This window comes from Callorhinus ursinus, unplaced genomic scaffold (assembly GCF_003265705.2).
Source record: "Callorhinus ursinus isolate GAN/ISIS: 27379988/994484 unplaced genomic scaffold, GSC_fseal_2.0 scaffold97, whole genome shotgun sequence".
In the NCBI taxonomy this organism is placed as follows: Eukaryota; Metazoa; Chordata; class Mammalia; order Carnivora; family Otariidae; genus Callorhinus; species Callorhinus ursinus.
Window position 1 is genome coordinate 474,966 of NW_027397159.1, and position 27,300 is coordinate 502,265.

The window sequence follows — 27,300 nt, forward strand, 5'->3', positions numbered from 1 at the left end:
GGCGGACACAGGCGTGCACGTGCACCTCACTGAGGCCCTCCTGTGTTTCCAGATGGAGTGGGTCCTACCGCCTGCCCAGGGTCCCAGCACTGGCCAGCGACCATGTTGACATCCACCTGGGAGGCAGGTGTCTCCCTTTCCTGCTCCCGTCTACACCCTTCAGGTGACTCAGGAGCCTGCAGAAACATCTGCACACACCCCCTCCCCCCGGTGACTTTTGCTCTTCAACTTTATCCAGGAGATAAGTCAACCCACCCGTCTAGACCCCAGGATGCGAGGTAGCAACGGAGCGCCCGCCTCCCTCTTGGCAGGCAGCGAAGGGCAGACTCACCTTTTGAGCTGGTCTCTGCTAAGCCCGGCATTCTTCTCCGAGATACCTGTGACCGGCAGAGGGCCCCCAGAAAAGGCTCTCGGTTGATTAATCTACTTGGAACTGAACAGCAAAGTGTGTGGTCTGTGCCCACAAGATACGGATTCAGCATTTCTGGGGGCCGGGTATCACTTCTTGCAGTTTTTGGAAGGGATTGCAGAGCGCACGTGGCGGCCCAGAGAGAGAGCGAGCCGTCGGGGAGGTATCCTCACATCTCCACATTCGTACAAGGCGGAACGCACACCAGGCCACAGACAGGCTTCATGATGCTGGGAGACTTTCCCAAGACAGAAAGGATGAAGAAAAGAACGTTTCTTGTGGGGCTTGAAGCTGCCTCCAGCGTGGAAGCAGAGCATTTTCTGTCTACATCATAAAGTCCCATCAGAAAAACCTCCTGTCTTCTCTGATATTGACAGTGGCTGTGAGGTCCACTTAGTGTTGGGGGAAAACCCCACGGAACTGGCTAAAATTCCTTCGCACACTTGAACTCCTTCAGTGTTAGCGTTGGGTGATCCTGGTCTCTCTGACTTAGCTACACTGCATGGTCAGTTCAAGAGCTTTATAAAAAGTGTCTGTTCCTCACCCCAGACCAGTGAACTCCCGAGCTGTGGGAGGGGGGGCCCCCGGCGACAGCCCTTTCAATAAAAGTGTTGAGCAACATTTGATAGTTGTATTTGTGCACCTACAACCCCTAAGTAGGGAGCTTTATCATACTTTTCCACAATCTATAGGACAGAATTTCAGTTATCCACATAAATCCTGATAAGCCAAACATGTACATAAAATAAAGCTTCACGTTGGCTTTGATTTAGAATATATAACACGGCGTGTTAAACGCAACTGATAAATTATTGAACACTACGTCTGAAACTAATGATGTACTGTATGTTAGCTAATTGAATTTAAAGAAAAAATTAATAAAAATTAATTTCCCTGTGACCCATTCTCCAAAAAAAAAAAGGAATATATTGCAGTCATTGTCCCCAGCAAAATTAGCTTCCTGCTTACAGTCTGCTGACGTTTCACTTGAAGTATATCAGTTAGCTACTGCTGTGTAACAAACCATCCCCTCCCAAAAAGAAATGCAATGGCCTAAAACAACATTCTCCACTGTGAAGTTTGGCTGGGCTGGGCATTCTGCTAATGGCACTGCTAATTTTCGCTAACCTCATTCGTGCACCAGAGGGGAAGATGCACCTTGCATTGTAAATCTCGACCACCCCCTGGTGCCAGCATGCTAGCTTCAGAATGTTCTTATCTTGGCAACAGCAGAACACAAGAATCCATGGTCTCTTGGGCCCCTGCACACTGTCATTCCCACCTTCTTCTATTAATGTAAGTGTGTGGCTGACCTCAGAGACAAGGAGTGGGAAAGAAGCCTCTCCCGACTCACTCATGGGACGGATGCCGCACCTCGCATGTCGGGGCTACAAGAAGGGGTACAGACTTGGGGCAAGTCATGTGTGATATCTGCTGGGTGGAAGGAGATCCTAGAGGGGAAGCCCGTCTCGGTCACCCATGATGGACATTGAGATGTGACTGTGCATCCCCAGCAACCGGTCAGTTTTATCCAGGGAAGGAAATGATGGTGCACCCAGGCTAAGATACTGTCTTGCTAGGTCTTCCAGTTTCTCGGTCCTACAGGCAGAAGTCTCTGGGCTTATGAGGACTTATTTTCAAAGTTGTTTCAGTTTGCAAACTCTACCAAAACCCAAACAGGTGAAGCATCTCTATCAGAGAAAAGTAGGTCAATGCATCATTTCCTTTAAAGCCCGCACACAGTAGCACATGCGGATAGATGCTTAATGAATGCTCATTCGGGATGATTACGACAGCATTTCCATCCTCAATTTAGCCATCAGCTGTTTATTGAAAAACACTGATTGTTTTTTTTTTTTTCAATCTGTAAGCACTTATGGTTCTTAAAGGAAATAAATTGTGTGGCAAACTAGCAAAGATTTACTTCCACTCCTTTTAACTTGAGGAGGCCAGTGAGGCTCAGCACAGGAGTAAAAAGCCAGGCGACTGTCTTTCAGAGAATTCCATCCTGTGCGTTGGCCCAGAGAGCACTCGGAAGTATCCCTTCCCACGACTCTCCTCTTACCCCATGGGTGGACCAGGGAGTGTGTGCTTCCCACCCAACTTCTACATCTTCTTTAAAGATTTTATTTTTAAGTAATCACCCCACCCAAGGTGGGGCTCAAACCCATAACCCCGAGATCAAGGGTCGCACGCTCCACAGACCAAGCCAGCCAGGCGCCCCTGCTTCCCACCCATCTTCTGCTTCGGACTCATTCAGGATGACCTGGGTGCCATCTTGTAGCTCGCCAAATCGTGGTAACACAATGCCCCAGCCTCCACACACTCCAGTAGGGCTCTTGTCGAGGCAAGGGCATAGGAGTCTCCTAATTTTTTTGCACACCCATCGACTCAGCGAGGACTCATGTGCATCTACTCATTTAAGCCCCTGCACCCAGCACCCACAGCTTGTATTAGGAGACGTCACTATGGTGGTCAAGATATAGCTGAGTAATGTGGATGGTGGGGACATAGTGCACCATTCTCCCCACTGTTGTGTGCGTGTGTGAATCTTCCTAATGAAGAGTTAAGAGAGAGACCGCATAAATGCTGACCTATGAGAATGCCCTACGAGCAAATCCAAATCATCCAGTGTCTCGATAGAGGTGGCTTAGCATATCGGCTAAGAGTAGGGATTGGCAAACTATGGTCCCCAGGCCAGATCTAGCCTGCCACCTGTTTGGTTGTTTTTTTGTTTTGTTTTTGTTTCGTTTCTGTACAGCCTGTGAGCTTGGAATGGTGTTTACATTTCTAAGGGATTGAAAACAAATTGGAAGAAGGAAATATTCTGTGACAAGTGAAAATCGTATGGAATTCAGATTTCAGTGTCCATGCGTCAGATTTTGCTGGAGCTTGGCCAGGCTCGTTTGTCATGTATGGGCTATGGCCACCTTCGCGCTCTGAGGGCCAAGCTGAGTACTTGCAGCAGACACCGTATGGCCGGGGAAACTTCGAATACTCACCATCTGGCCCTTTACAGGAAACGTTTGCCGACCCCTGGCTAAGAGCATTGAGTCGGGAACCGGGCTTGCTGGGCCAAGCCCCAGCTCTGCGAACATACTTGCGGTATGACCTGGAGCAAGTTTCGCAACCCAGCTGTGCCTCAGTCTCCCCCTCTGCATGACAGGAACGCTGAGATAATGATCACATGCTTTTCATGTAGAGGTCAAAAAAAAAACAGAACTAGCACATATGAAGAACTTGACACAGTTCTTCACGCTTGGAAAGGGTTCTTTCCGTGATGGGAGGTAGGTGCCAGGCATCACCCCTTGTGGGAAACACTCTGAACAAAATCTCCTTTTGAACTTTCTGGCAGCATTTGCGGACAGTGGAAGTCAGTCTGTTTGAAACACGCATGCTCCTTCGACTGCATTTCCCTTGCCGAATCCAGACCTCTTTTCTCTGTTTCTTAGGCCAGAATCGACCATAGTGAGCACCTCGGCTTGTACAAGACATCAGGAGTGTTTCACAGATTTATATCAGGTTTCCCCACCAGCTACCATGGAGGTGCAAGGAAGTGGCAGGTGCAAGGAAGGGCCTGGGGAGTCAGGCAGGGCTCACCTTTGGCTCAGGCACTAGGCCTGCTGGATGCACAGACTGCCTGGCTTGAGAGGGACACTCCTCTCCTTTCAGGGCTCCATGAGGGCTGAATTTGGGAACTCCCAGGCACCCCCCACATGGTCATTTAGGGTGGAGACTTATCGTCCCGATCAGGAGGACCACCATGGCCCTGAGGAGCCTTCAGAATGCCATTCCTAATGGGGCCGGAGTCCGTGGGGGAAAGAAGCTTGTGGTAGGCTTGGTTCACCTTGTTTGAGCAGGAATGGTTCAAATGCATGCCTCCTCATTCAGCATGCGCGTCGTGTGTCAGAGACGATTCAGCTATGTGGAAAGGGTGTGTGGTCTTCCCCGTCGGCTCAGAGAGGATGGCACCGAGACTGTGTGGTTTATCACAGTTCCCAGCTCCCAGCATTGCGCCAGGCACATAGTAGGTGTTTAATAAAGGGAAGCTGGGTGACTGAATCGGGGGAGCACCTGTGAACTACCAGCGGACCCACGATAGTGTGTCATTGGGTATCCAGATGCTCCAGTGTACCTTGGCTAGAACCAGGAACGGCATGCACCAGGGCTGTAGCAATCACATCAGAGCAGGTAGCACTCAGGGCTCGCCAGGTGCCAGATGCGAGTCCAACATTAAGGTCACATGATCCTATCAACAGCCCTAATGACTTGTGTTAGATGTAGACACAAGGCAGTTTCAGAAGCTTGCCCAGGGTTGCACCAACGGAAGGCCTGGCACCACGATGTCAGCCAAACATCTGGCTGGCTCTAGAGCTACCACACCTAGCCCGTCTGCTGTTCTGACACTGACGAAGAGTAGGGGCCATTTGCAGAGTGCCCCTGTGCCCCCTGTTGAGGGCTTCTCCAGCATGAGCCCCTAGAAGCCTCATTAGGACTTGAAGCACCCTCCTGTGCTTTCTCTGCAGATGGGGACACTGAGACTCGGTGCAGTTTCTGGCCCAAGGTCGTGCAGGCAGAGTGAGGGGCAAAGCACAAGCCCCCCCACACCCCCGCCCCGTCAGTCTGGTTCTGGAGCCAGAATCTGAATCTGGCCCCTCACCAGGGTCATCCCAAACCTTCGGCATGGCATTCAGCAGCTGCATCCAGCCTTGCCAGGAATAGCACAGTATTCCCAGAAAGAGAGAGGAGGAGGGCTTGCTGGTCTGGACCCTGGCTTGCTGCCCATGTTACTAGGATGCTCTGATTGGTTTGTTGGAGCTTGATTTCCTCATGGGGGAGTGGACATTCGAGCACAGGAGCCCAAGCAGTGTACTTGCAAAGCCTGAGCAGTGGGCTCGCTCCAGGTGAGGACTGTTTTTCTCAGCCATCCATTTCTTCAGGCTCAAGCCCTACCCCATGCACACCTAGAGAAGCCTCTTCCTTCTGGGACTCCCCGGACTCTGGAGATGGGGCCATCTGGGGAGAGTCCTGAGTTCCCCACAGTGGCCTCCGTGGACATCCAGAAGACAGGGCCCTTTATTTCTTGGCAGAAGGTCCCCTCATCACATAGCACAGAGCCTTGTGCAGAGAAGCAGCTCAGCATAATATGGATATGTGAGTGGATGGATGGGTGGGTGGATGGATGGGTGGGTGGGTGGATGGATGTTTGGATGGATGGATGGATGGATGGATGGATGGATGGATGGATGGATGGATGTTTGGATGGATGGATAGATGGGTGGATGGATGGATGGAAGGAAGGATGTTTGGATGGATGGATGGATGGATGGAAGGAAGGAAGGATGTTTGGATGGATGGAAGGAAGGATGGATGGATGGATGGTTGGTTGGATGGGTGAGTGGATGGATGGGTGGGTGGATGGATGATGGGTGGATGGATGGATGGATGGATGGGTGGGTGGGTAGATGGGTGGATGGATGGATGGATGGATGGATGGATGGATGGATGGATGGAAGGAAGGAAGGATGTTTGGATGGATGGAAGGAAGGAAGAATGGATGGATGGTGGATGGATGGAAGGAAGGAAGGAAGGAAGGAAGGAAGGATGGATGGATGGGCTCCAGGAAATTCTCTCCACCCCTGATAATCCCCGTGGGACTTACCACATGGTTTCCTGGGTTCATATTCGTGCTCCATCAGCTAATAACAATGAGCACGTTGGCAGGCTCCCCACCTCCTCGTGCCTCACTACCCCTGTTTGTAAAATGCAGTTGCTATGAGGATTGAGATGAAGCACTCAGAGCAGAGCAGCTCACAGCAAGCTCTTTTAGATGTTTGTGAGCTTTGTTTCTGTGGCTCAGAATAATGGTGTGTGGGAGCCAGTACACTGCCTCGTCGGGGCCCAGGGTGAACCATTCCAGAATCGTCTGAGTGGGTTGTATAACACAGCCATTGCTGAGAATTAAATTCGATAAGTGTCATTAAATAAGTTGTATTAAAACTCATCACTTCCCAGCGATTATGCTATATGCGATTGTGCTCTTGAGATTATTCACATCTGTTGGAAATAGTGCATAATACGTACCCCACGTCCCTTCCTGGCCCTGGGTCAGAGGCCTCATGGTGGTAGCCTAACCTCAGCGATGCTGGGAATATTTACAGCACAGACATCAGCAAGCACTGTAAAACAGGTGCTTGGTTTCCCACCTCTCAGAGAGCTGGCTGTCCATCTCTTCCCAGCACACCCCTGGATGAAATCACCGCCTGGTCTCCCACGGTCCCCTTTAAGATGCGGAGACCCTGAGGGAATGACATTTTAAGCTGATTTCACCATTAACTTCTCAGTGTGAAAGGTTTTATCAGCTCACAGATCTGGCCCAGCTTTTGAACTTGAGAGGGGAAGAGCGAAATGTGAGGAAATATGAGGAGGAAGCCCCCCCACCCCCCACAGAAACCATAGCTGTGGGCAGTGGCAGGGCAGGTGGGGGGCAAATGGGTCGCTGCAGATTTTCCAGGAGCTCACGGGCCCCATGGGCAGTGCAGCACTCCAAACCTTCCATCAGTTCTGCATGCTGGCCATATCTCCCTCCCGTGCCCCTGCCTGCCGGGAGAAGCAAGGGCTTCTCGCTGTAGGAGCTCTTCTTCCTCCTAAAATCAACTTCTGCCAAGACTTGGGGAAGAGCCCCTTGGCCACCCAAAGAGGACACTGGGGAAGGGATCCAGGCTTTGATTTGGAGGTTGTGGCTCTCAGCGGGGGCTGGGGGATGGATTCTGCCCCCCACACACACCCAGGGGAATTTTAGAAGGCCTGGAGACGTTTTGGGTTGTGGCAATGTTCCTAGCATCTAAGGATGGTATCACCGAAGTCCTACAGTGCACCAGACAGCTGTGTCTCATATTTATGGCACATAATGCTTCAAGGTTAGACTCTGAGATGTCGCGTTGAAGAAAAAAATGGCCTCTCCTGGGATACCCAGGGAACCCTCTTCATTGTTAGGGGACAGAGATTGACACACTGTGGGCTGATTTCATTTTGGAAATGGGGCAATGGCCTAATTCACGGAGACAGAGTTAAAAAGTTGCTGTCCACCCCGCTATCCTTCTGGACCGAGGATATTGTCAGATTGGCTGGGTGGTGAGTCATTTGTAAACACATCCTCTTGTTTTTACTTCCCACAGCCTTATATCAAAGTATCACTGCTTTGAAGAGGCTTGTCACCTTCATCTGGGGCCCTAGGTGGTACAGCCTGACTTTGAGAAGTGACAACATTATTTGGGTATTCCTATCCGCACATTTCTAAGCCTGACATCGTGGTGAGTTAGGCAAGATCTGGAGAAATCTAATACTTCTCAAGTTTCAGAAAAGTAATTAAGAGAACACACAAAATTGGACACTAGGATGAAAATAAATTGGGTGGAAATTGACCCAACATGTATCTACAAGCTAAGAGGCAAGGAGTTCTCCCTCCCGACAAACAAGGCGCCTTCCCTAGCACACATTTAGACTAATGGATTCTCCAAATCCCTGCCTTGTGGAAATTGTGGGTCAGTAAGACTTCGAAAAGAATTTGTTCTTCTTGAAGAGTTCTGTCTCCTTGACAACGTGTCTTCCCTCTTAATTTCTCCCTTGCCTCTTTATAGCCTTCCCACTTGTGAAGAAACAGTGACAAGTGAATTACCCTGTGGGAGGGGAGATTTTGGCAGGAAGGGCCCCTCAGTTCTTGGGCAGTCCAGGGAAAATTCTGGCTAGCACGACACCTCATTGTCAACGCAGGATTTACAATGTAGAATTTACAACACCTGCCGAAATAATTGCAGATCCTCAAGAATGTATATTTAGATGCTTTACATACACGTTTGCGTGCGCGCATGTGCGTGCGTGCGCACGCGCGCACACACACACACACACACACACACACACACACACACACACACACAATTCAGCGCTTTTACTGCTGGTAGTAGCATGAATCCAAGAAAGGAAATATGTCAAGGAGCACTCATGCTCCTCGGGTTGTCAGCTCCTGCTCTGCTCTGGAAGCTCACTACCTAAAGCCAGTTGACAAAACTGTGGAGGAGCAGGTGCAGAACGTTGTAGAAATGCAGGAGGTCCAGACCCAGGAAGGTGACTTCTGGGCTGGCTGCTTGTGCCCAGAGTCCTACTCGTGGGTTCTTCGTCCAGGGAGCCAGTATCTGGGGCCAGGATGCTCCGTGAGTGAGAGCCAAGAGAGGTGTGGCCCCCTACCACGGACCGTGTGCAGCGGTCCTTAACTGCTGGGGCACAGACACTGTGAGGTCAATGTCCCGCTCTCATGACGTCTGTATGAGTGGGCTGAGCAGCATGGGAAGTTGTAGGGCACAGGCTCGCGAGATCTAAACACAAGCTGGTGCCAAACAAATATTAAAGGTATACCAGCACATGTGAAATCTGCTTTGCGAACATCCAAGGCATGGCAGGTGGGGCACTCAAAGATTAAGCCTCTGGGAAAGGGCCACCGAGTGAATAGTGTGTTCCCTGGAATTTTTATGGCATCCTGAGCCATGCTTTTTGAGCAATCAAAAGAACCTAGAAGTCCCCATTTGTAGGCCACCAAAATTGTAGTGTTTGAATGTGTGCCGTGAACCTCAAGAGGCTGATTGCCATCGCCTGCCGGTTTGGATTGAGCATTCACATGGTGTTCATTCCTTCAAAATACCACTGAAACTGAATTCCAATTCAGGGGACTATTTGCAGAGCAGGAGGGCTCAGCGCAAGGCTAACAGGGGAGGTCATTTGAGAAAGGAAGTCCTCCTATCACCCTATGGTGGTGAGCATTCAGTTCCCCTCATTGAATGCCCATGGAAGCAATTGGCTTTTGAGCCAAGAGCTTAGTATTGACACAAGAAATAGCTCGGGCTCTAGAATGGTTCTGGAATGGTCCTAGATCCCAGCTTGTGTCTGGCTCGTGCTTTAAGAACCAGCTGGGCTCTGCAGTGATCTGAAGCATCAGATGAGCTTTCTTCCCTTCACCTTGTTCCAGAGAAAACTGCTGGGTCCCCCTGATGGCATCCCAGGCAGTGTGAAACCGAATCTCTCCCCTTCCCTTCATAAGTGAGAGAGAATGGCTTTGTGGGGCAGCCTCGAGTCTCAGTGGACCCAGGTGGGGGCCACGTAAGCTCCAGGAGATCCACGGTGGCAGGACAATGGAGCAAATTGTGGCTGTCACACTGAGTAATGGCAGGCCACCACCAATTCTCTTTATAAAGAGTCTCTGCAGTGGTTTTAGTGTGGACATACGACATACCTACTGATCAGTTCTAAATAGGGAGCCAGCCACAGAGCAAAAAGCCTAAGGAGTGGAGTGGGAAGAATATTGATGATAAATCAGGTCAGTGGAGGTCTCAGGACTAGCTCTGATCCTATATGATGTGATTCTAGAAAAGTCCCAGAGCCCCAGTTGCTAAATCGGGATCTGTGTGGTGGAGATACTAGTATCTGCCCTTTATGTCCCATGGGATAACATGACGCTGATAATTATCCTTTCTCTAGTGGTCATGCTATGCCAGCTACTCTCATCATCTTACTTTATTGAATTTGCAGCCATATGAGGTCTTCCAGTTAAAATACCCATTTTTCAGATGAGAAAAGCAAGGCTCACTTTTGAGTGATTCCAGACCACAGTCGGTGAGGGGTGGAGCTGGTGTCCAGCCTAGCACTGACTGACTCTGAAGACCACACTTCTAACCACAGTGCTGTTCCTTTGAAGGTACTCCATGGGTAAACCAAAATCAGCTACACTTGTTATTACTGATACGGACCAGGGTCTTCAGCCTCCTGGAGCCTCCATTTTTTTTCTTGGAAAGCAACAACTTTGAAGTTGATGGTTTGGGCTACCGTTGAACAATTTGGGCATCTTCATAAGTTTGGAATGGCCTGGTGATTCTGTCCATGAATTTAGCTTCGAGCTACCACCTTGTCCTGTGCAGAGAAGCACATCCTGCCCAGGATTGTCAGCTGGTGGATTGTCACCAGCAGCGGGAGGGTCAGCTGGAGATCAGCCCCTGAACACTTCAGTGGCTCCTCTTTGGCTCAGATTTAAATTGTGAGCATCCTGATATCCTCCCTGGGTTGCAGGTGCTCCAGAAGCTTTCCTCAAGCCATTCAGCGCCCTTTCACCTGGTAACCAACTTGCTCCTGTTCCAACTCAGGCCCTGGTGTGCTTGACCCTGGCCTCCATGCCCCACCCATGAGCTCATTCTTGTCTTTTAGACTTAGTACTTATTGACATCCTGTCTCCTGCACTACTTTTTCTTGACTCCTTCTCAAGGACTTTGTGTTGTTCTGGTGTCACAGGTTCTCAACTTCCCGTTTCCCCTTGCAGTCAGCCCCAGCTCAGCTGCCCTCCCCTTGGCTCTCTGCCAATGAGATTTTGGCTCTACTAATCCTCTCCAAGGGATGTTTCAGATGGATTCTTCTGGACCAGCTGTTCTCAGTCCTTCTCTATCATCCCTGTGGCCTTTGGGTTAACTCTCAAGGATATGTAAGCTCTATAAGGACCTGAAGTCTTTGTTGTGTTTTTATTTTTTTTTATTTAACTTCAATTATCCAACATGTAGTACATCATTACTTTCAGATGCAGTATTCAATAATTCATCAGTTGCATATAAAACCCAGTGCCCTCCTTAATGCCCATTGTATTTTTTGATTGAACAGTCCCCTTACATAACAATGATCTCTATAAAAGCAGAAACCTCTTTGTACTTTGCTTACTACGATCTGTAACATAGAATCTGGATGATCAGGAACAAGACAAGTATATCTATTCCCACAGTTGCCATTCAGCGTCATAGTGGAGGTGCCAGCCAAGGCAACTAGGCAGGAAAAAGAAATAAAGCACATTCAGATTGGAAAAGGAAGGAGCAAAACTATCTGTATGTTCAGATAGAGGACATGAGGTTGTATGGAGAGCACCCTAAGAAATCAACAAAAAACTATGAGAACCAATAAAACAGTCAAGAAAGACCAATCTAAAAAACTGTATTTCTATACACCAGCGATGAATATCTGAAAATGAAATTAAGGAAAACAGTTCCTTTTACAATAGCATCAAAAAGAATAAAATACCTAAGAATAATTTTTTTTAAAAGAAGGGCAAGGCATGCACTCTGAAAACCACAAAAGGTTATTGAGAGAGATAAAAGAAGGCCTGCATGGAAAACATCCCATGTGCTGGGACTGGAAGACTTAGTATTGATAAGATGTCAGTACTCCCCAGATTGATGTATAGACTTAATGCAATCCCTGTCAACATCCCTGCTGCCACCTTTGCAGAAATTTTCAAGCTGATGCTAAAATTTATAGAAACGTCTTGAAAAGAAGAACAAATCTGAGGGGCTCACGCCTCCTGATTTCAAAAACTTACTACAAAGGGCATTACGTTTTGTAACACAAAGACTACGTGACTCTGGCACAGAGATGGACATATAGAGAGATCGATGGAATAGAATTGAGCCCAGAAATAAACCCATAGGTTTATGGTCAGTTGGTTTTCAACAAGGATGTCAAGAATACTCAGTGGGGAAACCCATGAGTCATGCTGTCATGCTGGGGCAACTGGTTACCCTCAGGCAGAAGAACAGTGTCTCATCACATCCTCTGATGGCACCCAATTGTGACGGTTAATTTTACATGTCGACATGAGCTAAGCGATGCCCAGATAACTGGTAAAACCCTATTTCTGGGTGTGTCTGGGAGGGAGTTTCTGGAGGAGATTAGAGTTTGAATACGTAGCCTGAGTAGAGAAGACGCGCCCTCACCACATGGGTGGGCATTATCTAATACAATGAAGGCTCAACTAACACAAAAAGATGGAGGAAGTATAAATTCTCTTTCTCTCTTCTTGAGCTGGTCCATCCATCTTCTTCTGCCCTTGGACATCAGAACTCTTGGTTCTTGGCCTTTGGACTCCAGGAATTAAAGACTGATGGATTGATTGATTGATTTGACAGAAAGAGCGAGAGAGCACAAGTAGGGGGAGCAGCGGAGGGAGAGGGAGAAGCAGACTCCCCGCTGAGCAAGGAGCCCGATGTGGGGCTCGATCCCAGGACCCTGAGATCATGCCCCGAGCTGAAGGCAGATGCTTAACTGACTGAGCCACCCAGGCGTCCCCAGACTTCAGGAATTAAACCAGCACCACCCCCAGCCTTTGGGCTGAATTCCTGGGTCCCCCACTCGCAAAAGCAGATTCTAGGATTTCTCAGTCTCCGTAGCCACGTGGGCCAATTCCCATAATGAATCTCTTCTCATATATCTATATTTATCTTTTGGTTCTGTTTCTCTGACTAATACAGCAATGGATGGCGCCCATCCAGAAATCCCGCGCTTGTGGTTGGAGGGTTTGGTGGCTCTGCACTTCTCTGGGATGTTGCCTTCTTTTGAATAGAAGACACACGTCCATAGAACTTTCCCTCTGCTTTGTTCTCTCTCCTTTGTTCCCACTTAACCAGTCACAGAGCACTTTAGAAGGCTGTGTCAGTCGGAGGCTGGAATAATAACACTGCCATTATTACCTCAAGCATTGTTGAGACATGAAGGGTAAAATGTGTCTCATTTTTCAGGTTTTCAGAAGGGATGGCATCAAGCCAGATGGTCCCATTAACTCTCGAGGACTTACTTTTGATGCTTTCCACCTTTAAATAATCATGTCTTTTAAAGGAAGTGAAGAAAAGTTGAAGGCTATCATTGACCTCAATACAGCAGAATTTCTCACATCTGAAGATGCATTATCTATGCATGAGGCTTTGGGAGTTCATCTGACGAGAGTTTGATGTGCAGTTTTTAGAGTCAAGAAAATTCTCTCACTCCTGATTCAAAACAACAAGGAATTCAAAATGCAGGCAAGGAGCAGAAGATTCTGGTCTTGATGGGAGTAGTTTGGTGACACTCTCCTGTTCCTGATTCCTGCTAAGTTCAGCCACAGCTTTTTCTTCCAGTGGACCATTTATTTGTACCTTTGGGCATTGGTATATCTATCCATAAAGTGGGGAATGGTCCAGACTTTTAGCTTCTGATTCTCGCCTTCGGTGTTGATCTTTTTACAGTGGCATGATCATAGCTCGGTGCACCAAATGACCACAATAATAGCAAAAGCTACCATTTCCTGGATGAGGACAGGACAGCATGCTTTCCAAACCCTTCCCTTTGGTCCCTTCACCGTTGCTGTGAACTAGGTTCTGTCATTCTCTTCATTGCACAGAGGAGCAAATAGAGACCCAGACGGGTTAAGTATCTTGCCCAAGATCACACAGCTAGCAAGGGTCAGAGCTGGCCTCCAAACCTAGCTCTGACCATCAAGTCTTGACTATGATCTGGCTCTGGACGGCTATTGGAAATAGCAGGGAAGCTGCAGTGGGTGGGGGGGGGGTTGGGGAGGATGCGGAGGGCGCTGTCAGGCTGTGCCTGCAGGTTCTGTGGGCATCTGCTGCTTTCACCCACCTGGCTTCCACCCCATGCCTTCTGCTGGGACCCCACCCTCCTCCACTCTCTATGACTCACAGGCTCCTGTCCCCACCACCAGGTGATGTAGAATCAGCCCTTCGACACATTTCATTCCTAACAGCCACCATGTTTGCTTCCGAAAGGCATACATGTCCTAAGCCAGAGCAAGAGAAGAGAGTCCTGGTACTGATGGCCCTAGGGACCCCAGGATTAACCTAAAGCACCTTTGCTTTCCTGCTTCTACCATTTTTTTTCCTTAAATCAGTCTGCATTGAGCTTCTGATGCTTTCAAGTAAAAAAAAATTCCCAAGCAGCGCGGGGTGCCACGCGCTGTTTTATTTTGTGTTCTATTACTCCCTACTTTACCTGGTGACCTAACTGCACATGAGAAACACCGGACCACACCGGAGAGGAATGTGATAATGAGGTTTTCTGATAGAGAGAGGGGAGAAGCTTGTGTGCGAATGTTTGCACAGGCGGTTTCTCTTCCTGAGACCAAACCATCCCTGCGGCTTCGTCTTTCAGATGAAGAACCAACAGACAGGATTTCTCCCGAGGCGTCGTCTGTGTGCTTCATTTCCTTGCATTGTCTTCTCAAAAAAGTTCCAGAAACGTCGGTGAGAAATCAGAAAAAAATCTCCATCTCTCACAGGTGTGACTCGGAGCCACCGTGTGTTTCTTTCTGGGGCTGTGAGCTCAGCCAGTCATCCTAAGTAATCACCTTGTTAAAACGTTTTATACATTTTATACGTTTTGAAAGGTATGAAAAACTCTCCTTCCGACAAGTCCAGGAGGAAGTAAGCAAACTCTCCCCGAAGCATTTTTTTTGAAGGAGAAAGAGGCTCCCAAGACCCTGGGTTTTTCTGGGGGTGATCCTACGTATTGATGATAGGAAAGTGCTCACGGGCAGGGAAACTGAGGCTTGTTCTGTAACGTGGGATGAACAACCTGCCGTGAAGATGGTGAAAAGCCCCAGCCAGCTCTCACTGGTTCAGTACGCCCAGGTGTTAGCGTACTGTCTGTTCTCTGGATCCTTGCTGAAGGTGAACGGAGGGGCAGCGCTGTTAACTCAGCCTGGGATCCCCCAGACTTCCCCGCTTTGTCGTAGAGTGACTGCCGTCATGACCCTCGAGATGCAGGGTTCGTGACTGTCTGTCCCCAGCCACGGTGGTGGCGAAGGACGGGGTGGGTGCTCCAGGGCCTCTTCCCTTGAATCAGGAATGTTCTGCCTCACTCCCTCTGCCCCCGGCCTCTGAAGAGCACGGCCGGGCTCTGAACCCCCTGAGGACCTCCTGGTGCGGAGTTCCTTTATAACTAGTCCCCCTTTTACCACTCAAGCTCTCCCTTGCTCCCAAACCTCCTCCTCAAGAGCCGCTGCCCTTAGTTTTCTCCCTTTGTCCACTCCGTGTGCCACCCCAACTACCAGTTCCTGGGCTTGAGCGTGGAGGGCACATCCCATCCCCCTCCCAGGCCACCTGGGAGCAATGCCGGCCTTCCTTCCCGTCTGGCCGGATGGCCGGCTCACTCCTTCTCGGGTGGTTTTGCGTGAGCGCCCTCCAGAGTCCTTGGACAGAGCCTGATGGGAGATTAAGGGCGTTTCTCTTCTTTGGCAGCTGGTGTTCGTCCCAAGACCTTTCTGTGTAAATTATTCCCACTGGAGACATCAGCCTCTCAATTCCCGATGTGGGCCTTGCTTTCTTTCTAAAATTCTCTCCATGTGCTTATTTCTTACAATTTGTGCACATACAGAAGTGTGCACGAATCTCAAGTGTTCAACTTTCAGTTTTTTTGGAAATTGAATTCCTGTGTAACCAGAACCCGGCGCAGGAGTCAGACGATTACCCCCATGATCAGAGGACAGTGCAGGAAGGCCGTGAAGGGAGGCTGCAGAGGGAGTGAGTGAGGGCCGAGCCCCAGCCGGCTGCCTGGCCTGGACCCTGGGCTCAGACACCGAGTCTGGGCTGCTCTCCAGGCTTACGGTGGATCAGGTGCCTGGGTCAGTGTTTCTCCTTGTTTTCAGTATTTATCTACTTTCTTTTATGCTGTAACTTACTCTTTCTTTGAAATCTGTGATCCCTCTTGGTGGATGTGCCCAAAAGCAGCCACCCTATAAAAGTGGAGAGATCGGAGCTAGGAAAGACTGCTCGGTGCAGGGATCACTGTTAGAGACGGCCGTGCATGCAGATGGCAGATGTGCTTGGCTGCGTCTCGATCGCTTTCAAATAAATAAATGACAAGGTTTGCCAGTCATCGGCCCCATATCTTTCTCCCGGGCTAGTGTCTTTCAGGCTGTCTCCTGGACGGGATGTGCTCCCCCTGAAGCCCCCCACCCCCGCCCCCGGCCCCTGTGTCGGCAAGTTCTGGTAGCCTGTCATCCAGAAGGCTCGCTGCGCATTTTCTGCACCACCAGAGTCTGTTGGCAACTGACACGAGGCTCTCTGGCTTCACTTGGACTTCCGTCAGAAAACCATGGTTCCCACTGAGTTGCCAGGTGGGGGAGTGAACCAAAGTGATCCTGCATTTGCCGGAGGCCTGCCCCGGGCGGGGTTGGGGACCCTGGCCTGCCCTCTGATGCCAAGGGGGAGAGCACGTGGAGGGGCATCCCCGCCCGGCGGCTGGCACACATGCCGGTCATTGAGCTGCGCTTGCTGCTCCTTCCCCTCCTCCCTCCAGACCGGGGAAGGCCTGGGTCTCAGGCTCTGTGCCTGCCGACCCATCTGTGGCCGCTTGGCATTCCAACACTTCCAGGTTGTGTGTCTGCTGGCCCACGGCTGCACCCTTCCGGGTCCTGCTGGACCGCCCCTCCCTCAACCGGGCGACAGCCGTGGAGGTGGTTTTGTGCATCCTGAACACTGCGTACCTGCAGGCCTGGCGGCGACAGCCGTGGAGGTGGTTTTGTGCATCCTGAACACTGCGTACCTGCAGGCCTGGCTGTGGCGTTTGGGCCCCGGGCTTTCTGCAGTTCCCCCGTGGCTGAGGGGGGCGCCTGGGTCTGAGCACCTGCCCATTATGCCTCTGCAGCAGGTTCTCATCCCCAACTGCAGACCACCTTGCATGCACCCAGCGGGTATTTATAAAGCAGCTCTGGGCAGCTGGTGCTCCAGCAGGGGAGTGGTTTATCACCAGATATAAGATGAGCGGGGAGTGAGAGGTGCTGGGAGGGAACCAGGGGTCCCAGAGGCAAGTGGAGGTGAGCAGTGCTGGGGTGCCACTGTCAGGGTGGGCTCCCTGCCTGCAGTCAGCCACGTGCTCACAGGGAGAGACTGTTCTGGGCAGAGGGAACAGCAGGTGGAAGTGTCCTGGAGTGGGGAGGGGCGTGGCGGGACAGTGAGAATAGATTACCCTCCCCACCCCCACCCTGAGCTCCCCAACAGCGGAGAAAGGGTCAGAAACAGGCCACACCAGGAATTCAAACCGATATAATCTCACTACAGATTTTACTTGCTTTTCTTCTGCATTTGTCAGGGAGGAAAAATCGGGCTTTCTGCAGAGCCAGCTCGGAACTCTCTAGAAGAGACTCTCAGCTCTGGGACTCCGACATCTTGGTCAGTATTGTACGTCGTTAGCAGGGAGTCCCCCGGTGAACAGAAAAGGGAAGTGTCCTGACTTTCTCAGGTGCAACCATGACATCTCCAATTATAATGGAAATCTGGCTCCTTGGAGAGGAAGGACAGGGCTGATGAGCAGAGATGGGGGGTATAAACCTGAGCTTGGGCCCTGCAGACATTTCTTTTCTCTGAAGAATCATCTAGGGGCTGTGAGGATTTTTCCTTTAATTGAACAAATACCTTCAGACCCTGCCCTGCTTCCCTTTGGCAAAGCCGACACGTGCACGCCGACCCGCGGGGGACGGGCACAGACACAGAATCGCTCGGCTGGCTTTTTTGCCCGTAACCAAAAGCGAATGGAGATAAAGCTGGTGCACAAGGGGAGGCTGATCCCGGTTCTTTCAAAGACAGCGGGGTGGGAGGCCCTTAATGCAAGAGAGAGCAGCCCAGTCCTAGTGTGGGACAGCCCTGGAACCAGGCACCGGAAATGTTTATGAAAGAATTTTATAATTGGGTATTTCAGAAGAAATCAAAGCAGGAATCATGGGGAAATTTTATTTCTATTTATGTTGAATGAGCACTCACGGAGCTCGTACTCTGTTCTTGGCACCTTACTGATGCATTCTCAGTAGAGGCCTCTTACTCTCTCTGCTCCAAGACAAGGAGACCGAGTCACAGAGAGAGAGTCTTTCATCCTCCCTACACTTACTTCATGGTCTTGTCTTATTTTAATGATCGTACATCTGGAAGACCTTGGCGGGTGGGTTAGACAACAGAGATCGTTCTCAGGATTTCCAAAGGTGCAAAGTCTTCACCCAAAAGAAGAGGTCAGTGCATTCGATATTCATCGGAGGGAGAACATTGTGAACAGCAAGAAGTAACAATAATGAAATCCAAGAATTGGGACTCGTGCCAGGCCTTTATTGGGAAGACGAGGCATTCATGGCCATGTGGGTCCTTGTGCATTCATCACAGACGGCACGCGTTCATTCGACAAATACTTAACGGAGCTGTGTCGGGCACTAGGGACGTAATAGGGAACACAGCAGATGAAATCCTCTGCCTCACATGCTAGGGAGGGAACTCAAACAATAAACAAATGAAGTAAATAAAATATGTCAGTAGAGTGGACAGAATGTTGGCTGATCCTGAGTCCCGGCAGAATAAAACACAAGATAATAACTAAGTACTTGAGTAGGACGACTTTGCCGAGTGTCTACACTTCGAAGACAGAGTTTGGGCACTTCTAATGTAAAGCTGTATAAGCCTTATCGTGTGTATAACTTGATCCCTAGCACGTTGCACAAGTTCTTTGTTAAAATCGAGTTAAACGTTCATGGCAGACAACTAACCAACAGCCATTACCAACCATGTTCTCCCTTGCATGGGAGTGGAAGCCACATAACCCATTTCTGGTCATTTGAATGTATGGTCGCCATCTGGGAAATGCATAAGGAGAAAGACATAACCAGATAGCTCTCTGGCATTGCTAGTTCTGTACCCCTGATGCTCATGATAAAAGGAGGATATATCAGGAGCTGTGGCAGCCTTTTTGTGAGCATGAGTATTCAAGCCAGAGGCACAAGGCATTGAGGATGGCCAAACACAAGGAGTGAATGCACCTCATTCCTGAAACACTAAGTAACGGAGTTAACAGTGGGACTACCTGTCCACCTTTGATTTAGTTTTATTTGTAGTTGAAAGCATATTTAATTGATATATTTTAAAAACAAAGACATCCCCAATCTCTTTGTGGATATCAAGATAGCCACAAAAAGATGTCTTTAAAATGTTCATCACAACGGTAGTCCAAACCCAGAAGTAGCAAAGGTATCCATCAACAGAATGAATAAACAAACAGTGGTATTTTCATATGCTCGAACCCTACTCAGCCATGAAAAGGGGCGGACACCGTTCATGTTCATGCAGCTACGTGGAGGAATCTCAAAGGCATTATGCCGAGTGAAAGATGTCACACACAAAGACGATGTCCCCTGTGATTCCATGTAGAAAACATTCTGTAACCAGCAACCTAATGTATTGGGGGGAAAAAAATCAGAACTCTGGATGCATCTAGAGGGGTGTGGTGGGTAACTGGGAAGGTGGCTTGAAGGGACTCTCTGGTGATGGCCATGTTCTGGACCCTGATGGGGTTAAAGTTGTGTAGGTGGGTAAAAATGTTATTGCTATGCATTTCATTGTCTATACATTTTGCCTCAAGAAAAAAAAGAAACTTAAAAAAGATTGAACTCATGCAAATCCATGTTTAGGATGTTGCACTATAAATGCATTACTTTGAAATGCATCCCCGAATAAGACTGACCTGTGGACGGCGAGGGATGGATAGATGGGTAGGTGGGTTGATATATGAAGAAACAGGATGAAGTGCTGATGGCAGAATCAAGACAGTGGGTAGATGAGTGCTGACCATACAATTCTTCTAAATTCTCTGCATGTTGGAACTTTACATAATAAAATTTGGAGGGAAGACATTCTTGAAGGCACGGCAGAAGTTGCTACCAATAAAATGTTCCATGTTTGGAAGGCAATGGCATCCTTCCTTTGGGGAATGCAGTTTTATGGAAATGAGAATCAGACCTAGGAGTCTAGATGAGCCAGGGGTGGAGTTTTACTTCTTGGGACTGAGCTATTTATGCAAAGCTTCATGTAATGCCAAGGAGGAATGTCTCGACAGATACAAAAGGGGGCATGTCAGTGACCAAATGGGTTTAGCCTCCAAGACCAGAATTAACCTGTAAGCCAGTGACCTCGGGATTACACTGCATTGAAAGTTTCAGCAAGGAACATTGAAATTCAGGTACCAGAAGTCCTCACCCTTGGGGGAAAGCATGGCTGAGCTCCAGCCTTCTCTCTTTTATTAGAATCGACATCTTATGTGGAACAAACAAATGTGCGCTGAAAGCTCTCAGCCTTAGCCCTGCCCTTTCTGGGTCCTTCGTGGATAATGCTTCTATTTTCTGGGCCACTGATTTATTTGTGCAGAAAATGAAATAATGTGATGACTATTAATGAGATTGAAATGGAAAGCACCTGGGCGTAGATTGTGAGAGCCTTTTACTTTGGTCCGGAGTTGTTTTGCAATTAACCCACGAGTTTTGCCAACTGTGGCTTAGACAGGGAGGAAGACACAGGGAGGTATAGACAGTGTCCGTGTCGAGGGCCTCCAGGACCACCCTGTAGGCAGAATCCCACCCTACAGTTTCAGGCCTCGGGGTCTCTGCACTCAGGGAAGAGAGGGATATCGGAAGGACACAGCCCCTGGTGAGCGGAACTGGGCACACCATTGCTAAAGCCCAACTCCTGTTCCAACCGACTTAAAATAGATATACTGTTACATTTTAATGATGCAAAAGTAGTGAGGATAGCTGTTGTAAATTTTTCCAAACATTACACATAATTATCTTTCCTTTTTTCAAAAAAAAAAAAAATCCCATCACTGCCTTGAAGTCACCATTGGGGTGTCTGTGTGTGCACGTGTTCTCACACGTACCTGTATACACACGCATTCCTGTGATTCCAGAACCCAGAGGCAGAAGACTGGTTTGAATTCCCCTTCAACACACAGGTGCTGTGTGATCCTCTGAGCCCCCATCTCTCGGTCTGTCATATTGGAGCTTTGCGTAAGGATTACATGTGTTCCTGTATTTACAGAATTTGGAGAAGTCTTGCGTGTGGAGAGCAGAATGAGGTATATATGTTGTTACATACAACCTATAGATTGTCCATCAGATGTTTCCTTGTTAGTTTTGTTCTCTATGACAGAGTCTTTCGCATCTCTTGGCCTTACTTCCCGCCCCTCCCCGTCACCATGTCCTGGAGAACCTTCCACATTAGCACTGTACTGACCTGTCGGGGTCTCTAACTATGGCAGGGAACCCAAAACACGGATATACTAGAGCTTATTTCACTGTTCTCTTGAGAGAGTGGTATTTTATTGTCCAAACCGGGCATTTCTCTGAGTGAAAGAATGTTTTAGTAATGATTATCGCCCAACAGCAGGTGTAAATTAGGCTGTCCTGGGAAAACCAGATGTGACCCCGGGCTGATTCTCGCCATCTGTGCAGCAGTGAGCACACCCACGCATGCGTCCCCGAAGGTGCCCTCCACACGAAATCCCAGGGAGTAAACTCACTGTGTCGTAGGGTGGAGTGTTTTTATTTTCCACAGACGCTGCTTTGCTTCCTACACGGCCGAACCACCTTTACCTCGCCCTCAGCTCTCACGTGCACCAGGGCAACGGCACTCCTCTTGTCTTATACCTTCAACAACCCTTGAGTTGTTTTTCCTCGTTTGAAGGGTGAAAAACGGTAACTCGTGCTTGTTCTCGTGTTCGTCTCCCTGATGCCAGGGAGGTGGGCAATTTTCTCTTTCTTCCTTCTCCTCCTTCCTTGAGTGGATCCACTGAGTGAAGCTGGGTGCTTTGCTCGTGCCCTGTGCCCCACTAGCTGTGCATTACGACGCCTGATACCTGGGGCTTGCCCAGCACTTGTGTGATAAGGCCCGTCACCTTTACTCCTGTGCTCGCTGTGACCAGATAGGGCGTTGGGCTTGGTGTGACAAACCTTATCCCTGCCCGGTTTTCCTCTCTGTGGCTAGTGGAACACCATGTCATTCATCTGTCATTGCGGGACCCTAATCCCGGCCGCGCCTAACCCACAGTGTCATTAGCAAGAACAAACTACGGAGGAATGGAAGCGTGAACAGGGAGTCCGTTGTCCTTAGTCTGGGTGCCCACGCACTGTTTGGACTCTTCACTACCAGATGGTGCCGTGTGTTGCCAGTGGAATTAAAATTAATTAAAATCTTAAAACAGTGTGTATTACTATAGATTTCCACGCATCGTCTAGGCCAGGAAAGCACATAGGTTTTCTCTTCTGCACAGATCAACTGGACATTGGCTTTCTAGAACACCACGTTAGGGAGGTTGGGGAAGCCTTAGCCAGGATCAGCAGGATTCGTGAGTGGCATTCACCCCAGCCAAGGGAAGGCAAAAGGGAACATGAGTGCTTTGACAACAGGTGGGTTTATTATCTTGTGGAGCCAGTGGTGTGAAGGTGTGGTCCCCTCTGGCTGCTCAGCTCGGGGCTCACTGGTGCTCTCAAGGACGCGGTTCTTGGGGCGCCTGGGTGGCTCTGTCAGGGAAGCATCCAGCTCTTGATCTCAGCTCAGGTCTGGATCTCAGGGCTGTGAGTTCAAGCCCCGAGTGGGGGCTCTGCCTCTTCTACCCTGACCACATAACCTTTGTGCTCAAGCCTGACCCCTCAGACGCCCATGGTGGCAGCTACAGCTCGTGCATCAGGGTACGTGCCTGGGCTCAGGGAAAACATGTCCCTACCTCTTTCAAGGGTGAAGAAATTGTTTCCAGAAGTCGCATGCCTCTGCAGACTAAGCCTCCCGTGTCACTGGCCAAAACTGCACCCCTGTTTCTAAACCAGTCCCTGGAAAGAGAAGGGGACTTGCAGGTGCGTTGTCAGCTTGGCACCATCCCTTCCCTAGGGCTGGAGGAAGGGGGCCCACCTCCCTGGGAGGAATTGGTCACTGCAGCTTGGACAAAATCAGGGGCCTCTGGTAAGGGAGAACGAGGGGTTGGCGGTCAGGTAGGCACGTCGGGCGTCTGCTGTGGCCTCTGGAAGCCCTTTGGCAGGCCTGGCTCTGCCTCCTTCCCCAGGAGTTCCAGCCAGTGCCTGCCCCATCCGCTCCCACTCTTTGCTCGTTGGTGCCCCCGATGACAGTATCCACTTGGTTTCCGGCTCCAGAGGCCCGCCTGTGCATGATTGGAGCCCACCATCCTGTCTCCCCAGAAGAGGGTCCACAGCCCATTGCCTGGTGGTGACAGTTGGGGGAGAGTTGGCATATGTCACTGTCACCCGCAGTAATGCCTGACCATATCCTCGAAGGGTATCCTGGGATAGCTTTGAGTGGGTCCACTGAGTGAAGCTCGTGTCCTGTGCCCCCTCCCAGCACCCTGTGCCATCAGCCCTGCTCCAGCCCCTGTCTGCAGAGAGGTCTCATGGAGTAGAGCCAGGTTTGAGCCCAAGCGAGCTGGTGCACACCTGCCCTCTCACCGCAGAGGGAGGTCATTTCCCTCCTTATAAAGGAAATACACTCTTCAGGTGTAGTCCCATTTAAATATGGCCTGGGTCTTCATCATGAGTGGAACTTGGTTCTCCATAAGCAGGGGTTGGACCCTGAACCGGTCCACCAAGGAGGCAGGAATTGGGGTGGCCTCCAAAATGAGTGTTTATGTAGCCCCCCCCCACCACCCGCTATCATGATTCCCTTGTACAGACAGCAAGGGCAGGGACTCCCAGTTACTTGATGCCTGTTCAGGCCACCAGCCGAGCCAGGTGCTTCACCTGGTGCTTCCATCGGTGCATGTGTTACTTCTGTGAGGCAGCCCACCTTACAGAGTCGGACGCACACACTCAGAGAGGCTGAGCCACTTGCCTGAGGTTGCACAACTAATAAGTAGCAGAGCCAGCATTAAATCCCAATCCATCACAGGCTAGAGCCCAGGAATGTAACTGCCCTGAGGCTCCCTAGTAACGTAAGAGCAGCGAAATCACTCATTCACGTAGGACTGAGTCATTATTCTGACTTGTAGCTAAGTGCACGAGGACTTTGCTCAGTGGTTTCCTGATCATATATGAGCTGTGCGCTGTGTGCACTGTGCAGACTGTTTTCCAGACCCAGACTGGGAACAAACTGATCTGACACATGGTCAGACAACGGGGGAGGGGCTCAGAGCCCCGCACTCTCTCAAGAACGCCAGGGTGCATGCTCCCGGGAGCGATTTACCACACGCTCTTGTAACAGCTTGTCACAGCAATCAGCCTTGGACACGGCAAGTAGGGAACCGGCCCCACGGGCTCAGGTTCCGCCCCCGGATCTCTGCAGAGACTGTAGGAGCCCCACAGCTCTGCTTTGAGAAGGGCAATTGGTTTTAGATCTGACCGGCACAAGATCAGCCCCAAACGTGGCCTTCCTCCACAAGAACTATCCAGCTTGCTCACCGTCCCCGGGCAGAGCTGTCCTCTTGCTGCTGCACAATGCTCTGTGGCCGGTACGCTTTCAGTCAGAGCCCCTGGTTAATATTGCTTGCTTGTGTCATTTCCTCATTTATATATATCTTTTTCCTCACTTTCTGTTGGACCTCAGATGCAGAAAATTGCAGTGATTATGCTTTATCTGCAGACCATCTTCATCTGTGGTCTATAAATGCTCCTCTCTTGCTTTATCCATTCATTCATCTGCTTTCTTGCTTTTCCATGCAGTACTAAGATTGAAGGACATCTCTGTTGTTACTGTATGCCTAGACGCATGTTCTCGACCTCCTTGGTGTCAGGACCCCTTTATACTCTTTTTTTTTTTTAAGATTTTATTCATTTGAGAACAAGCAAGCATGAGCCGGTGGGGGGTGGGCAGAAGGAGAGGGAGAAGCAAGACTCCCCACTGAGCAGGGAGCCCGACGCAGGACTCAATCCCAGGACCCTGAGATCGTGACCTGAGCCAAAGGCAGATGCTTCACAGGCTGAGCCACCCAGGCACCCCCCCTTTATACTCTTAAAAATCCTCGAGAACCCCCAAAAGAGCAGTTTCTTATGTGGGTCACATACATCAGTAAAAATAGAACCTGAAAATTTTTAAAAATTGATTTTACAATAGCTAATAAAATATTCTATTTAACATATCCATATATGCCCATTGGGTGTTAACGTAAATAACGTCATCTCGTGAGAAGTAACTGTTTCACAGTATTAAAGGAAATTCAGTGAGAAATTTCACTGTCTTACATGTTTGTAAAGCCGCTGTGTTCAAAGGCACCTAGATTCTCCTACCTGCTTCTGCATTCAAGTTGATAGGATGTTTTGTGGCTGAACTACCTAAAGAACCTCTGACCTCATAGAGATGTGTAGTTGGGAGAGGAATGACCTCATGGACATTCCAAACGGGATTTGGGGAGCCTTAGAGCACCTCAGGCCAGCCTTTGAGGACCCCTGACTGCTGTGTGGTCCCCTACACGTTTCAGCCTTCTGTCCTCCAAACACTTAATGTCTGCACAGCCATCTCTGCCCCCTTACTCAGGCCGGGAGCTATGATGTATCGCGGTCATGGGGAACTCAGCAGTTCATGTGTAACACTTAGCGCTTAGCGCAGTGTGGTCTACAACCTGCGCTGAATGTTCCTTCATGCCTTCTACGAGTATTTATGGAATGCCCATTTTAACTGCGAAAATACAGTCATGAAGGAGACGAACAAGGTCCCTGTTCTCGTGGTGCTTATATTCTACGAGGAAATATAGAAACTAAACAAAAACATAAATAAGATGTCTCCAGTTAGTAACCAGTGCTGGGAGGAAGCTAACATGGGTCTCATTAGAGCAGGGTAGTCAAGGGTGGCCGCTCGGAAACTCAGATGACCAGAATAAACCAATCCCAGAAAGATCTGAGTGAGAAGTATTCGAGGAAGAAGGACCAGCACATGCAGAAGCTCTGAGGTTTGAATCATTTGTGTGTCTGATGTTTGGAAAATGAACGTTTATCTACTGTTTTGTGTGTTCCCACGTCTACATGGTGATGGCTTGTTCCTCATTTCATTGGCAAACAGAAATGTCAGAATAGTTCCTGCAGTTTTAGAAACACACTTCTGTTTAGGAAGTATTGACTGGGGTTTGACTTGTTTCATGTCAGTCTAAAGTGATTCCTGAGCTGTTGTTAAAGGCAAGCTGGGCTGCATCTCTATTTGGGATGATGCTGTTATCCTCACTGTTATCGATGTTGGGGTGCATTAGTATTATTAACTAGGATGTTCTTGGTTGCAGGCAACAGCATCCCAACTCAAGCCATTCAAGGAAAAACAAAAGGAAATCCCACATCTGGGATGTATACAAAATAATTGAAAGCAGGGATTCAAAGAAATATCTGTGCACCAATATTCTTAGAAGCGTCATTCACAGTAGTGAAAAGGTAGACACAACTCAGGTCTGCCCATCAGTGGGTGAATAAACAGAATGTAGAATAGCCAAACACTAGAATACTATTCAGTCTTGAAAAGGAAGGGGAGCCTGACACCTGCTACAACACAGATGTACCTTGAGGACATTATACGAAGTGAAAGAAGCCAGGCACAAAAGGACAAATACTGTGTGAGTCCATTTATGTGGAGCACCCAGAAGAGTCATGTTCATTGAGGTAGAAAGTGGATTGGTGGGTGCCAGGGGCTGGGGGAGGGGAAATAGGGAGTTGTTGAATGGGGACAGAGTCTCAGTTCTGGAAGATGAGAAAGTTCTGGAGATGATGGTGGCAGTGGCTACACAACTGTGTGAATGTGCTCAATGCCGCCAAAATGTACGCTTAAAATGGTTATGCTGGCAAATTTTATGTTATGTACAATTTACCATAATTTTTTAAAAAAGGAAACCGATTCACTCTCCTAGCCAAAAAGTCTGGAGGTAATGCTAGATTCACGCGGAGCTGGATGCAGGGGTTCAAATGGTGTTGTCGAAGTTCTGCCTCCCTTACTGTTTCTCAGGAGATTTCCACCAGGTAGACCAGTTGCCCCCAACAGCGTCAGCCCCACAACTGTCCAGCTTAATGAGCCTTGAAAAGGGACATTCTTTTCTGTTACCCTTTCAGAAAAATCTATAAAGAACTCTGATTGGCCAGGGTTGAGTTATGACTCATCGCCGTGGCCAGGGCGTGTGGTAATTATGGTGGGTACAAGTTTAATGGTGCTAGGGCAACATAGAATGGATTCCTTGGAGGATGGTAGCATTCTGTAGTTAGGATGCAAGAGGGGTGTTAATCAGGGTCAGCTGTATCCTTCATGTGAGGGACCTTTTGGAAA

The 27,300-nt window shown here is 49.2% G+C and overlaps 1 protein-coding gene across 2 annotated transcripts in view; it reads left to right on the plus strand.

The window, feature by feature from the left end:
• Positions 1-27,300, plus strand: part of TMEM132C (transmembrane protein 132C) — a 316,599-nt gene that overhangs the window by 152,507 nt on the left and 136,792 nt on the right. The window contains exon 1 of one of the 2 annotated variants that reach the window (XM_073888847.1): positions 1,748-1,809. The exons of the other annotated variant lie outside the window; for it this stretch is intronic. Coding sequence (XP_073744948.1) covers positions 1,766-1,809 — 44 coding nt within the window. The 5' untranslated portion in view covers positions 1,748-1,765. Of the gene's footprint in view, positions 1-1,747; positions 1,810-27,300 lie in introns of those variants that run through there. 2 annotated transcript variants of the gene reach the window in all.